The sequence below is a fragment of the Megalops cyprinoides genome, chromosome 15, assembly GCF_013368585.1.
Source record: "Megalops cyprinoides isolate fMegCyp1 chromosome 15, fMegCyp1.pri, whole genome shotgun sequence".
In the NCBI taxonomy this organism is placed as follows: Eukaryota; Metazoa; Chordata; class Actinopteri; order Elopiformes; family Megalopidae; genus Megalops; species Megalops cyprinoides.
Genome location: NC_050597.1, coordinates 5,857,738 through 5,872,419, shown reverse-complemented (window position 1 = coordinate 5,872,419; position 14,682 = coordinate 5,857,738). Strand labels below are relative to the sequence as shown.

At 45.5% G+C, this 14,682-nt stretch overlaps 1 protein-coding gene across 1 annotated transcript in view; it reads right to left on the bottom strand.

Annotated features, from left to right (window-relative positions):
* The window catches only part of LOC118790281 (disintegrin and metalloproteinase domain-containing protein 12-like), a 65,520-nt gene that overhangs the window by 25,636 nt on the left and 25,202 nt on the right, over positions 1-14,682 (bottom strand). Inside the window, exons 4-10 of the mRNA XM_036547185.1 lie at positions 11,629-11,707; positions 7,929-8,005; positions 6,583-6,769; positions 2,912-2,977; positions 1,711-1,782; positions 922-1,091; positions 471-555 (exon numbers count right to left, since the gene is read on the bottom strand). Coding sequence (XP_036403078.1) covers positions 471-555; positions 922-1,091; positions 1,711-1,782; positions 2,912-2,977; positions 6,583-6,769; positions 7,929-8,005; positions 11,629-11,707 — 736 coding nt within the window. The remainder of the gene's footprint in view (positions 1-470; positions 556-921; positions 1,092-1,710; positions 1,783-2,911; positions 2,978-6,582; positions 6,770-7,928; positions 8,006-11,628; positions 11,708-14,682) is intronic.

Below are 14,682 nucleotides of genomic sequence, written 5' to 3'. Positions count from 1 at the left end.
GTTTATTGCTAAGGAGACGTGACTTGCTGGATGACAGGTTGCCACGAGACGACATTTCTGTACTTGAATGAGCTCCCTGTTTTGTGTATCCCAATGGTAATAAACGTTATTTCCTTAACAAAACGTACATTCACCCTCCAGCCACACACAACAGAAGCCTTGTTTCATATAACGCTGGAATGAACGTTGAATCTGTTTTAGTAGGAAACTGATGAACGCATGTGACATGCTATGCTGGGATGTTGACAGGAGTGAGTATGTTACAGACTCAACTCCATTGTCTGAAACTTTCCCACATTTGCCTTCTTTATTAATTCATTTTTCCATTCTGTCTGATTGCATTTTACTTGTTTTCCCTGTCGTTAATACTGGAGTAACATGACCCTTATTGACAGAGGCTGTGAGGAAAGTCATGTGAGCTTTAGCTGCCGTGACCAGGATGAGGGAGTGTTCTCTGTGAGGTCGCTCACCATGACGATGCCCCCGGACTGTTCCGCTGTGCACATGCTCATAATGGGCGCCATGCCGATGGTAGTGCCCTGGAAGTAGACTCCGCTGTGAAGACATGAGGTCAAGAGGTCAGGCAGATGCCAACAGATAACACAACTATGCTGTTTGTACCCAATACATGCAGACCCCCAATTCACAAAAGGAAACCTCGAATGTGTGTGTGTGTGTGTGTGTGTGTGTGTGTGTCTGTGTGTGTGTGTGTGTGTGTGTCTGTGTGCGTGTGTGTGTGTGTGTGTGTGTGTGTGTGTGTGTGTGTCTGTGTGCGTGTGTGTGTGTGTGTGTGCATGTGTCTGTGTGCGTGTGTGTGTGTGCGTGTGTGTGTGTGTGTGTGTGTGTTTGTGCATGTGTCTGTGTGCGTGTGTGTCTGTGTGTGTGCATGTGCTGGTGTAATGAGACAGAGAGCATCCCCACCTGACCAGCTGGGCATTGTCATGGGGCCTCTGGGGCAGTAGCTTGAGTTTCCTCCAGTCCAGGAACTCATGCAGGGTGGTGAAGGGGTCCTGAGTGATGGAGCACTTGTCCACATCGCTCCACACCTCCAGGCCCACCAGGGCCACGCGGATGTTCAGAGCTCTGTAGAACTGAGGGGGAGTCCAATTAACACAGGAGCGTCTGTGGCGTTTTGCTAGGGAGTCATCCTAGGGCCTCCTACATTACACATTATTACATTACATTACTGTCATTAAGCAGACGCTCTTATCCAGAGCAACTTACATAGGTTATAACTTCACGTTACCCATTTATATAGCTGGATATTTACTGAGGCAATTCTGGGTTAATTGCCGTGGCCCAGGGTACAGCCACAGCAGGGAATCAAACCTGCAACCTTTCGGTTACAAGCCCTGCTCTTTACCACACTGCCACCCTACACACATTACTTCCCCCTTTATTCATCCAGCCAGATTCTAGCGCTGCATGTCCTGATCTGTTTTGTAAAAGAGCAGGCGAAGCAGATGGCACTGGCACCATGAGGGTCTGAGCGGGCCAGTAATTATGCACGTTCAGATCCCTCACTGGATGATGCCTTTGCAGCCAGAAAGGTAAACACCCAGGAGTACAAATGGCAACATAAGGTTTCAACTGCCCTGGATACAGCATCTGTACCTGTCATAAATATTCTAACCGACAAAAGGTGATGAAATCTTTAGGGGAAGTACGAGGGGCCCGTTTCCCTTCAGACAGAAGCTGCCCTTACAGTACCTTGTCCACATAGTTGGCGATTTCTGCCAGCCGCTGCTTCACCCTCTCCACGTCTTTCCCTTGCTTCTGAAACTGGGAGTTGACACGAGAATAACACCAGGTGAGAGGCTCTCCAGAATAACACAAGCTCATGGTTTGAAAGATGGGCACATCCCTCATTTTTAAAGAAAACATTCCCATTGTAACGAGCAGAAACAGCCTGGTGCATTGATATTACACAGACTGCAGTTGGTTGAGCAGGTTGTCATACTGTTCAGACAGGATAAACACATTCGCTGAACAATTGACAGGAAACTGATGCCTTATTTTAACTGATGTCTTCTTTTTAGGGAGTAGGCAGGCTGAAGTCCAAGGTCTTGGCTTTTATAAGACAAATTTATGTTCCTGGAAAGACAAGACCTCACACTGCCCTACCTTTTGCAATGGCATTCCGTTTGGCAATACACTGTGAACAAATCTATTATTGAACACTTAAAACTGCACTTGAAACAAACAACAACAGAAAAGAAACAAGAGAATGGGATTGCTGCAAGTACTTGGCAAGCCCACATCACATAGGCTGTACAATGGTGCATCTAGGCAAAGCCAGCTGCTTTCCCTAGTTTTAATTTTCAAAATGCTTCTTCTCTGTTTAGAGAACTAAAGTGAACATTTAAGATGTAATTGGGGATACGTTAAATGATCACAGTTACAAGTTACTATTGACAAAGAAACAACCCTTTGTCGTTACACATCTCTGGTGCTGTGAAGAAGTGCAAAATAACCCACCTGCTGTCAGCAGTCTGTATTTTGACTGGTTTCCACATCCCTGGTAGTGATGACATAATGAGAGCAGGTGGCTTTCGTGGCACAGTGTCCCCCTTAGGCTTCACCTGTCTCTCAGCTAATGGCACGAAACATGCATTCTTTTGTTTTGCTTCGGTGCTTGTTTTTTGGTTTTGGTTTGTACATATGGGATATCTTCTGAGTATACTGTTGTTCAACTGACCTTATTCTAAGCATGTATATTTCAGTGCTTTTAAGACCCTCTGGACAAAATGTTTGTAAAATTGACATAAGCTAAGAAACAACTCGACTCCTGCTGGGCTTTTCATTTGCTGACCTCTGTCAGGCCCTCATTGGTTAAGTGCTTGAGGCCCACAGATGTGATGTGATGTGATGTGATGATGTGGGGGGGGGCAGGGTTTGGGTAGGCACGTACCTCTCTGTTGTCTGCTACGATGATCAGTTCCACGTACTTCGTGCTCTTCTGGGCGTGTCTTTTGTGCTGTGGAGTTAGGGCAGAGAGGGAAAAAGAAAGGGGAGGGTGACTTTTATCCTTCTTTAGGCAATAAAACAAGGAGCTCTCTCAACAGACATTTCAATTCATCAATTTAAAAAAGAAGAAAGTGAGAGAGAGAGAAAGAGAAAGAAAGAGAGGGAAATTGAGCAAGGGACAGGAAGAAGAGATGTCTCTTTTCAACCGTTTCCTTCTGAAAAGGCCAACTTAAATAAAACAGCAGAACAGCCATGTCCTCTTGAGGGCTCCCCTGACATCTCTTCTGTGTGTGTCTGAAAGCGCACCACGGCCCCGAAATCAATCACCATCATCTCTGACTTTCACCGATGCCCACATCCCTCACCATTCGGTCTTCTCGAGCTACATATTCAAAACAGCCAGCGTCTCCCCTGAAGGCAGTTAAACTGAGCGTAAACACGGAAAGCAGTGTGTGCGGGAGAGCGTTCGTCTGGGAGGCTTCCAGCATCAGACGGACAGGAACACCTGCTACATGATGGATGGCGTTGTGTCCGCTGCTCCTGCACAGACCTCCGTGCTTTGCCTGGACGGTGCGGTGAGCCAGGCCTGGATGCAATGCCACGCTGTGCTGTCTGATCCTGGCTGGCTCGCCATGCGTGCTGAACCACCGGGCTCCTCCGAGACACGCTCTGCCCGGCTTAATGGATGCTCTGATTACTCCAACAGCCCGTTTCACGGTGTCCAGAGATCATGTGATTACAGGCTGGGAGGGGCCTGTGCGGCGTTCCAAAGCACTTAGGCACAGATTCCTTCCAATGAAGAACCTCTGATTATTCAGAGTACTTAACACTGTAACCCAGTGTCCGCCATGTCTAAGCCATTTTTCAGCTTATGAATTCACTGGCACCGATTACCTGACATACCATGAATTATGCAACTCTTGGGAGTGCTCACACGAATACAGCTGCTCATGGTAACTCCATTGTCAAAGGTTTTGAATGCTTTTATTCTGAACACCTGCTTTGGACTTACCAACTGTTGTCATCTTCCTATTCATAATGGTATCAGAAGAACTGTCAATACATATTCTATACCCATCATTTGGAAAAGCAGCGAAACAAGCACATAAGCAAAATGCTTTACTCCTATACTATTGCGTGAGTCATGCAGAAAACATAAGATTTCTCAATGAATTCCCTTGCACGCTCTCTGTGCTTCTTTATCTTTGTGAGCACATGATCCATTTTATGTAAGAGTTAAAAGAGTGGGGACTGTCAGGGTGGAGAAAGGCAACCGCATTCATGTGACAGCGACTGTCACTTGTCCTTTAAATACTCACCTCCCCACATCATCCTATGTTAAGGCTACACTTTTCCATGTTTCCTGGGATTTTACCACTAAAGAACAAAGCACTGAGCCCTTTATGTGCTTAAGGCTTTAAATTTATGAATGAATAGAACTTTCACTTAAGATGACACAGCGGCTTTGGCTGATTCCAGAGGCTGGTGTCGTTAAACTTTGCATGGCTGAGTAAAAGGTCAAGCTGTCATCACACATGACAGCCCGGTGCCTTTTGTTTAATGCCCTTTTTCAAAATCACATTCACGTTTATGCTGATAGAGCCTCCGGTTATTTGTGTGGTAGAAAATCTCATGTGTTTTTTTTCATAATTGGGATATTTTGTCTTATCTAGGTTCAGACTGCTCAGGCAATTTTCAAGAACCAGGCCAACAGGGCCGTGTCAAACATAAGGCCTGCTCATTCCCACCAGTCTCCACAATGACGTCTTTCTTATAAAGGTAAAAATAGTCACCTTCTTAATTGAATGAGTCACAAAGTCTCTTGATAAAAAACGAGAGTAAGAGAAAGATAAATCCCGTAAAGACAAATTCCCAAGATAAGTCATGTGAATCGCTGGCTTGCCAATGTGCCAATGGCACGGAGCATTCTTCAGGGTGTATTAGTGAAAGCTGCATCACCGTCTCCACAGCAATCCACTTTGCACATCCCGCAGAAAAAGGATATACAATGACATAAATTATACCATATCAGCTTAACTGCCTAATACAAACATTTTCATACTGAGGATCAATACCTAAAAACTACACTTAAATGAAAAACTACAGCCATTAAACGTTGCTGTCTTGAAAGCTTTTAGCTGAAGCAAAATGAATTTTCATCATTGTCACTGAACTTCTACATTAATTCTAGAACTGCCCAACCATTCATTCTGACTGGTTTAAGCTCCATGCCATCACCACACCGTCCTTTTAAGGGTTGGCTGTTAAAAACTTGTCTTTAAAAGAATGTCCTGAACTTTTTTGATTGCTTTGCCTGATTAGCAAGTCTGACATTGTAAATAAGTATTGCACATCTGTGGTCGGCTTGCTTTCCATTACACTGCATCTAATGTGATTGCACTACCTTTGTGCACTTCACATTTAATACTCCTAATTATAATAAAGAGCCTGTTGCATTCAATCATTTTGATTAAAGTATAAATTGCAGATTGGTCTTAACTTCTCACTGTATCAGCCTTATTGTCAGCATTAAAATGCCGATATGCAGGGCACACTGGTTTTATACACCAATGCTCATTAGACACAGTTAAGTTAAAATGAATCAGCTGTTGATGGGTGACCCTTATTTCAAATGCCATATTTCTTATTAATGCAAAACAATTAGAGACACACTCCTGCTAACTTTTTAGCCATGACTAAATGTCCAACCTTTTGTCTTTTGCAAAATAAACATGCATTTCATTCTGCAAATTTGCCTTCCTTCACCATCCTCCTCTTGTCTCCACTCTCTCTCTCCCCCTGTCCTGGACCCATTTCCACACCCACCCTCCCATTACGTTACATTATCGGCATTTAGCAGACGCTCTTATCCAGATCAACTTACATCAATTACCGGCTTTTATAATGTTATCCATTTATACAGCTGGATATTTACTGAGGCAGCTCTGGGTTAAGTACCTTGCCCAAGGGTGCAGCAGCGGTGCCCCTGTGGGGAATCGAACCCGCAACCTTTCGGTTACGATTCCTGCTCCTTTAGCACTATGTTACACTGCTGCCCACGCTTCCCTGTGTCCACTTCCATCCTCCTCCTATTTTGACCCCAAATCCTCCCTCTTTCTCTACCCTGATTCTGCGGGACAGGAATCTCACTGACTCAGGCCCAGCGCTTTCAAAAACTTGTGTATTATCGCATGCTTGTCTTGTTATATTCACTTTTCCTGTAAAAATATATACGTAAATGAAATCATATGACTGTAACGAGTGAAAGCTCTCAAGCCTCGACTGGTTTTGACGACACCATACAGGGCTATGTGCACAGTTGTTCCCAAACAGAGCTCTCAGTTGCGTGTTCATCAGCTGATTTCTCGTGTGAAACCATCACTGAGACCTGGAGCAGGAAATTTCCTTCATTTGTGCTATATTTAGAACAGACAGATGCCCTTTGTAAATGGCAGAGAGCGCTGTTCTCTTGGCTGTTTCCCCACGCCTACCATCTCTTCTTTAATATTGATGCAGTGGGATTTGTGTAACGCGTCTATTTGCAGAGGTCTGCTGCTGTTGGCCTTCGCTAAATAGATCCATTGATGGTTTTCAAGAGCTCTGCCAGTATCTTACCCTGGTGCTGAAGGATGGGAATGCACTTCCTGTGCTGTCTGGGAAGGCCGCTGATATGTTGTGTCCATGGCCACAAGTGCCTGAGGAGAGGTGGAGGCTTTCCCCTCTGTAAATCAAGTGAGTCCCGTTGTCTGGATCGAAGGCCGGCTCCAGGACAAAGGCTTTGCTTTCAAGTGCGATGAATCCCCTGTGAATAGAAGGATTTGCTGAGTTGATTCAGAATCTGGGAACTCAGCACAGCGGTACTGAGTAGCGAAACCGTGCGATTGTGATGTCATGGTGCTCTGGAACTCATCGTTGGCAATAATTTCTTATCAATATGAGATGCCGTCTTAGGGCATATTGAAGCTGCCTTTTCTTGTGTTGACATTGCCACGTCTTTAACTGTAGATCAGCCAAGTCAAAATGAAATCAATTACATGATTAGTTTGCTTTCTTCTTTCAAAAGGTGGGTGTGTTTTGTTAACCTGACTCCAGATTTCTGTTTTTTGCGGAGTGCTGAACTTTATAATTATTGAATTAAATGACTTGAATCTCTTGTTCCCTTTGTGAATTCCCCTACTCCAAAATATTGTTTTGTGACGTCTGCCCTGCACAATGAATCTCAGTGTTCGCACTGTATAAACTCAGTTGAATGAAAAGTGCAATCCAACATACCAACATCTCCATCTATGCTCTGAAACACCGCACTACAGACCACATAAAACCGACAAAAGGCAATGCAATTTGTCTTGGGTTGCAAGCTAGGCAATGCTTTTCATGTCAAATAATTTCTCTGCGTCTGCCTTTGAAGGCTATGAATATGGGTTTCAGAAGGCGAAGACAACAGAAAAGCTTGATAATTGCCAGTGGAACTCCTTGGAGGTTCAGACGTTTGTTGGCTGATGTGCTAAGGAGTTCCTGATGCTGACAGGCAATATTTACTGAGAAATTATTACTGCCCAACTTTTTTTCCAAATGGTCTTCATCATTGCATTTAATTATATGGTTACAGCATGCATGGCATATTTAAGGTTTCTCATCACATAGTGTATTTGCAGTTGAGGGTAATTAAGCCGGTGATGTGTGTACATCAGTGAGCTCTGCTGATGGTTAAACGCAGCATGGCAGAGTTTTACTGCCTCCGAATGCCCGTTGAGAACAGCGGGGTGCTGCCGTGAGAGAATGAGGACACACAACGGTGTTCTGGTGAAAATATGCTCTTTCGCCCCCTGCGTGAGCGATCTGTGTGTTTCACTGGACTGTGCGGACCTCACGTCTGAACCTTTGAGAAGGTCACTGCCTCTCACGTCCTCAGGGAGTGAGTTCAGGATTCACGGGTTTACAAAGGCTGTGATCAAACTTACCTGAGACCAGCGCAGGTGCTGAGGCTAACGTCGGAATGCGGGTGCCCTTGCACCTCGCCGTGGTAGTAGCAGTTTACCTGTAGAGAAAAGGCCATTGATCAGTTAGACTCCATTTACAACAATCACCTCTATTTGTTCTTGGGCTGGAGAGCATTACGCCTTGAGACCACTTATGTCAGTCATATCTGTTGAATGGATTTCATCCATTCATTTACAGAGTGGTATCCAAATCAAAAAATGTGATGAGTATACACAAATCCATCATTTGCTGCAAAGTTTGATTCTTCATATCAAAGCCAAAAGCCACATTGCTGGAGCATTAGGTGGCAATGGCCTCTGGTCTATTAGATCTTCAACTTCAGGTTCCATTTGAGTTAGTAAGACTGCTCCATCTCCCCATTCCTGCCTCTTTGTGCCCAGAGAGCCAGAGAAATGTTCTGAAAAAAAGCCCACCTTTTGGAGAGGAAGGTGTCTGGGGTGAAACTGAAAACACAACTCCCATGTTATGGCTGGCAGTAAATAAAAGAGTGCCTTTCAAGTGCAATCCAACTGCCTGCGCAAACCTGCGCTCCAGTGTGAAAATTCCTGAAAAGTCAAGATTAAACTTTTTGGAGGAAATAACTCGGTCTGGTATTTCCAGAAATGGGCCACTGTTTCGCTGGCATTCAGACGATTTGGCGCGTCCAAAACATTTGAGCTCGGGATGGGGTAATAGCGAGGACACAGACTGTACAGGGAAATCGCCAGCGTGTGGAATCAAGGCCTCTGCTCTACTGAAAGTACTGATTGAGTCATTTGCTAATGGCCTCAGAAGAATGACAACAGTCTGTCGCTGCATTAAATGTGAAAAAAGGCTGCCGCACAGTTTGTGCTAAGTTTAGCATTTACATTAACAGCAGGACCTCATCCTTCTTTAATAGTGCGCTGATTTTTTTGTTGTTGTGGGCAGTGAGCACAGACTGAGAGTAGACATCATTCTATGCATCAACAGACTTCTATTTCTGTTATACCGTCAAAACTGGGACACGGCGTTCGCAAGAGGATCTTTGATACTACATTCATCTACCTATCCTTAGATTGAACTAAAATTTACCCAATCATCATTGATCCTCCTTTCTCTCTGGGGGGCTAGGATGCTACACATCAGGACTGCCTGTTGTTTAGTGGGTGGTACATAAGAAGCAATCCTATTGGCTCTGCTTGTTTTAATCGAAATTAATATTTAAAAATGCATTAATTAGTCCAATAATGCACGCATCGGTTTATGATGAGGAACACTGAACGTACAAATTAAATGGGAGGAGCTGTAAGCCAGTGACACCTGTTTCAATAAAATGTTAACGCTGGCACAAACATGAGACTGAGCTTGCTCTCCAGCCTGAATGAGGGCTAACCTTCAACAGAGGCCTTCTAGATGCACTCACGTTGGTGTGTGCCCAGTCTGTAGTATGTAAGCTGTGCTTAGCTCTGTTCTACAGCTCTCTCTCACTGTCTGGGCTGTGTGGAGTGGCAAACAGATAGACACAAACAAATGTGTCTAATGTGACCTGGGGTGGCATGTCTTCCGTACCAAGAGGTGACTTGCACTGTGTGTACGTGTTTGTGTGTTTTAATTACGCTGTATTCCATTTAAGTCAATGGTGTCTTCCACAAACTTCCACTCCTGCTGCCACATAACCACGGTGTCACTTATCTTCTCCTACAGGATCACCCAGCTCCATTCGATTTAAGCTGTGTTCTCATGCGATTTCAATGTCGTTAGGATAGAAGTACCTGTCAACCAACCTGTGAAACCCACCCCAATTCTGGCATGGCACAATGCAATGTGACAATCACAGCTGCAGTAGCTGAACTGTGGCATAGTTTGGGGAGCTGTGTGAGTCTACGGCACTGCTTTCATTTCCTTTCTGTTGTTCAAACTACTGCTAAATATGAACACATTTTGAGTAAAAAAGCAGACAAATGTAAAAGTTAATTTCCCACTGATCAAAAGAAGACATTTTATAAAATCATTGTGTAGTTTTTTTTGGTGGTTGGTATTTGTTTGCTCTGCTTATAAATACTTGAAACGATTCTACAGCTCAACCAGCACGTGATTTTATATCCTTCTGTGGGCTGAACTGTAGCCAAGGTCACAAATTAATAATTGCCTTTTTTTGCTTGTCAACAATTTAACACACTGCCTCCAGCTCTGTTTAATTAAGCAACCTTATCAATCATTTCTTCACTAAAAGGAAAAAACAAAAACAAAACGTAGTTTCTGTCTGCATTATGAGAGGCAACTGAAATCATGTAGTGTGCACAATCTGGCTGTTTCATTCCAGCAGCCAGACCCAAGGCACAGCAGAGCTAGAGTCAGCAGGGAGGAGTGACAGCCTACATGTTGCGCTGTCCCTGCTGGCTAAAATGTGCAACTACAGTGAAACGTAGTGAAACCCCAATCATGTTGCATTGGCCAGTTTTCAATTCAGGTACACATCAAAGTGCAATTTCACATAAACGAGCAGCCTTATCAAGCATCTGACACGCTGTTCGGATGACGTCCTGACGTTTCCAGGAAAAGGCTGATGTTTTCTGCAGAGTGCAATGGAGAGCCATGCTGTAAGATTCTCCTCCCCTCCACGACTTCAGCTCTCTGCTTTGATGTCAGATCTGAGCTTGGAGGTGGGCTGGTGACAGAACCGATCGATAAAGACCGGCTTTTCATCAGTGCCAAACATCTAAAAAAACAAGCTCTCCTTGTGTTTGCCTGAGCAGCTGGAGTCATAATCAAAAAGCATTGTTTGTGTAGAAGATCATGGAGAGCCATTTTAGACGTGTATGTGCTGTGGTTATTCTCACCAGGTAGGTGGTGCAGTGGTCAGTGCTGCTGGCTTATAGTGCCTGGGTTTGCTTGTTCTCCGTGTTAGCCTGGCTCCTCCCTGGGGTCCCTCCCACAGACCAAACAGCTCTACTCAGCTTCTCTGTTACTTACCTTCTCTAAATGTGTGTGTGTGTGTGTGCTCATGTGTGTGTGTGTGTGTATGTAGGTGTGCATGTATGTGTGTATGTGTGTGTGTGTGTGTTTGTGTGTGCGCGCGCGCGTGTGTGTGTATGTGTGTGTGTGTGTGTGTATGTAGGTGTGTATGTGTGTGCATGTGTGTGTGTGTGTGTGTGTGCTGCGATGCCTGGTGCACTGTGCCTGCTAGGTTTGTTTCCCTCTTCAATGTGTCCATCTATCCAACAATATGGCCACTAAAAATGGACTAATGATATGATAGAGCAATTTAATTGAACATGTAAAAATGTATACGTAACACTTTGCAGTTTTAGTTTTAGCTTCTATTAATAACTGGATACAGTTTTGACTGTTGATTATATTACATGATGCACTTTCTCATACATGATGTATTTTATGTGATTACAGGATACAAACCAAGATAGAGGCTGATTCCCAGGGTTTCATCACCCTTCATGGGTCCCTGTTGTATCTGGGCTTCATTAAACAAAACTCTGTTTAAAAAACTTACTTCCTGAACAGGAATGCTTTCTGTAACACTAAAGTCAGTCAGGTAGCATAATACCATACACCATAGTATTACAATCCAAATCTGTTTTCCAGTGCCATACAGACATGGCACCTTGTCTGTATACTTAGTGACCACAAAAGGACTCAGTTCACTCAACCAACGCCGGCAGGACCGCTTACGCTCAACCCTACCGTAAAATTCTGAGTGGCGGTGACTGCGCTTCCATCCTCCAGATAGTGCGTTTCGGTGTAATGACTTGCAAACAGCCCCCTAAAGACAAAACCGGGAAAAAGAGAGACGAAAGAAAGAGTGTAAGAACACACGGTTAAGGTGAAGAAACATCTGAAAGAGGAAAACCTCAGTGCCACTTTCAGAGTACCTCAGTGTCGCCTTCACCGCCCCGTCGGCGACCCTGAGAGTAGAGACGAGGATTTTTCCCTCCAAAAAGGGGCCGGCCGCCGAGGCTGAACTAATCCGAGCGCTTTGGCTGATGACAGGCAGCGTGTGTGTGTGGAGATAGACTGCAGCCCCCCACCCTGCCCCTTTAAACTGCGAGGAGTCAAAGAGGAAGCGCCGTTTCCTGAATGGGAATTAAGTGGTGTGAGAGAAGTGGGGCAGTAAAAGCCTCAAAGCGGAGGGGAAATGAGCTGAGGCCGGCTCAGGCTCCGTAAGCTCTTCAAATCCCCGGCGTGGCGCGTGTGGGGGACAGCGGCCTGGGGCGCGCTGCCACTGCTTTTGGAGAGAAGCGTTAGCAACGCCACCACACGCGTCCGGTCGCACCGCCACGAACACGACTTCACTAGGACCTCTCTAATGAAATCCAACAAAAACGCTTTCAACGGACAAAATGGCCTGGTTACTCACATGTAGAAAAGGTTAAGTCAATAGATATTCAACTGCAGTGGTTTTCATACCAATAAACGTGCTGTCAGTGTAAAAACATTAAGCATTTAGTGTAACAAAATATTACCCACATACAAATCATATACTCTCCTTATGACATCCAACAAATTGCAAATGTGCATTAATGACATATCTGGTATCCTAATACTCTCACAGTGAGCTCTACATAACGTCATATCCTACAACTATAAGCTCTATTTTAATACAAGTTCATACTGGGGCCTATAGGGCAAACTGCCATCACACTTTCTGTGAGCTCTGAAGCTAATCACACCATCTGACTGTTTCTGTGTGCTCTGTAACCCATCATTCCCCACCGCGATCTCTAGAACATGGTGCTGCATTGTCAAATGACCTCTTACTGGCTGCCAAGACATGATAACCAAGACAGCCTGCCCCTAGCGATGGACACACTCACCAAAACCCAGGAGGCATGATAAGGAGCAGAGTGAATAAAAGTACAGAGATGACTCAGGACACAAAAGACTTGGGTTAAAGAAAATAAAATTTCCTTCACTGAAGTCTCAAGAAAAACAAAACAGGCTTGGTACAAGAGTTCATGTACACTAAGCACGGCAATTGCTTGCCTGAGCAAATGTGGACAAGGGGCAGGGTATAAATAACAGAAAACACAGGTGAAACCAATAGCTAATTAACGCTGGTGAAAGACATTAACTAAATGAGACATGGATCACAGGATGTTATGAGGTCATCAGGTGGCCATCTTAGGACAGGAGGAAGAAGGAAAACCTGGTGTCTGCCGGCACTACACTCTGACATCAGGGCGTGGCCTCCAGGATTCTCTCAGCAGACAGCAAGGGCTTCCTTCCACTCAATCCTCACTGCGGCTGTCAAAGACAACCACACACTCCTGCATCCTCAGACCCGGGAGAGAGGAGGTGGACAGCATCAGGGGTGCATCCCCCCTGAATAACACACACACACACACACACACACACACCAGCCCACGGCGGGACCCTTAATGAGTTCATCATTGCGGTGTGTGTGTCTGCAGGACGGCAGCAGCTGGCTGCCTGGTAACAATCCAGCGTGAAGCAAAGCCAAATATCTGCGGGAGCTCCCCCATCTGCAGCCGGATCATCTTACCGATGTCTCTGCTAAAGGGCTCTGGGGCAGAGGGGCAGGGGGGCGGGGGGTAGGGGGCAGGGGGGGACTGGGGCCAGGCCCTCACTGTTTGTTAGTTTGCTGCTTTGCTTGTTCCCTGTCTCACCGTCGCGGGGTATCACGTTCCTGCCCTCCCCGGCCCTCTTAACTCCGTTTTATTTTATACGGTATTGTATTACTTGCTTAGCAGACGTCCTTATCCAGAGCTGCTTACACGGCTAAGCTATTATCCACGTTTACAGCCTTGGTATTTGCTGAAGCTGTTCGGGATAAGTACCTCGCCTGAGGGTAGAGCAGCAGTGCTCCACTACGGAATCCAGCCGGCAGCCTTTAGGTTACAAGGACTGCTCCTTAAAATCTGTGAAAATAAAAAGCAGGGTTGATAGGTCCGCTATCTTCGCTGCACAGGTTGTAGAACCCTGACCAATGCCGGATCTCCTGCCTGGACAGGCTACCTCTCACTATACCTATTCCCTCACAACTCCTATCTACCCCTCACAATCCCTACCTACCCCTCACAACACCTACCAATCCCTCACAACATCCATCTACCCCCAACATCACCTACCTGCCCCCCATAACATCCACCTACCCTTCACAGTGACCACTTAATGGCCCCTCATGTAGCTGCACTCCATAAAGGATTTTGGGGAGGATCAGCCTCAAGATGTGCGTCTGGAGGACAGCCCAACGTTACTTGGCTGGAGGTAAAGGATCTTGCAAGTGTCTTTTCTGTCCTACTGCCCTACACGCATTGTGTGACAGGCAGTATTGTGTCATTCAGCCCCGCACAATGTTGTACATGAAGGAAGGGATTTAGAAACAAGCAGGGTGCAGATCAGATGTGACTGGTAACTGTCAGTGTGGCAAAGAGGGACCTCAGTGATCTATAGGGAGTTCACTGTTTAAGCCAGTGTCAGACGTCCGGCCACCCACTTAAAAAAGCCTGCGCTTCTAATCTCGATATTGACGAAGAGCTTGGCAGTGTGTGTATCAATCAGTAGGGAATTTAACAAGGCACGTGGGGCAGTGGCATCTTGTTTAAAAAGGGTTACTCTCGGGAAACAGCATCCCGGCACAGCGTGGCATGACAGACAGCGACTTCAATTCCCGCAGGAGAGCCCAGCTTTGAGTCAACACCGCACTCCTGTCATCAGAGACGGCAACACGTTCTGTTTTAACATGCTGGAAACAAGCGGAGGCAGCGCTGCCTTCAC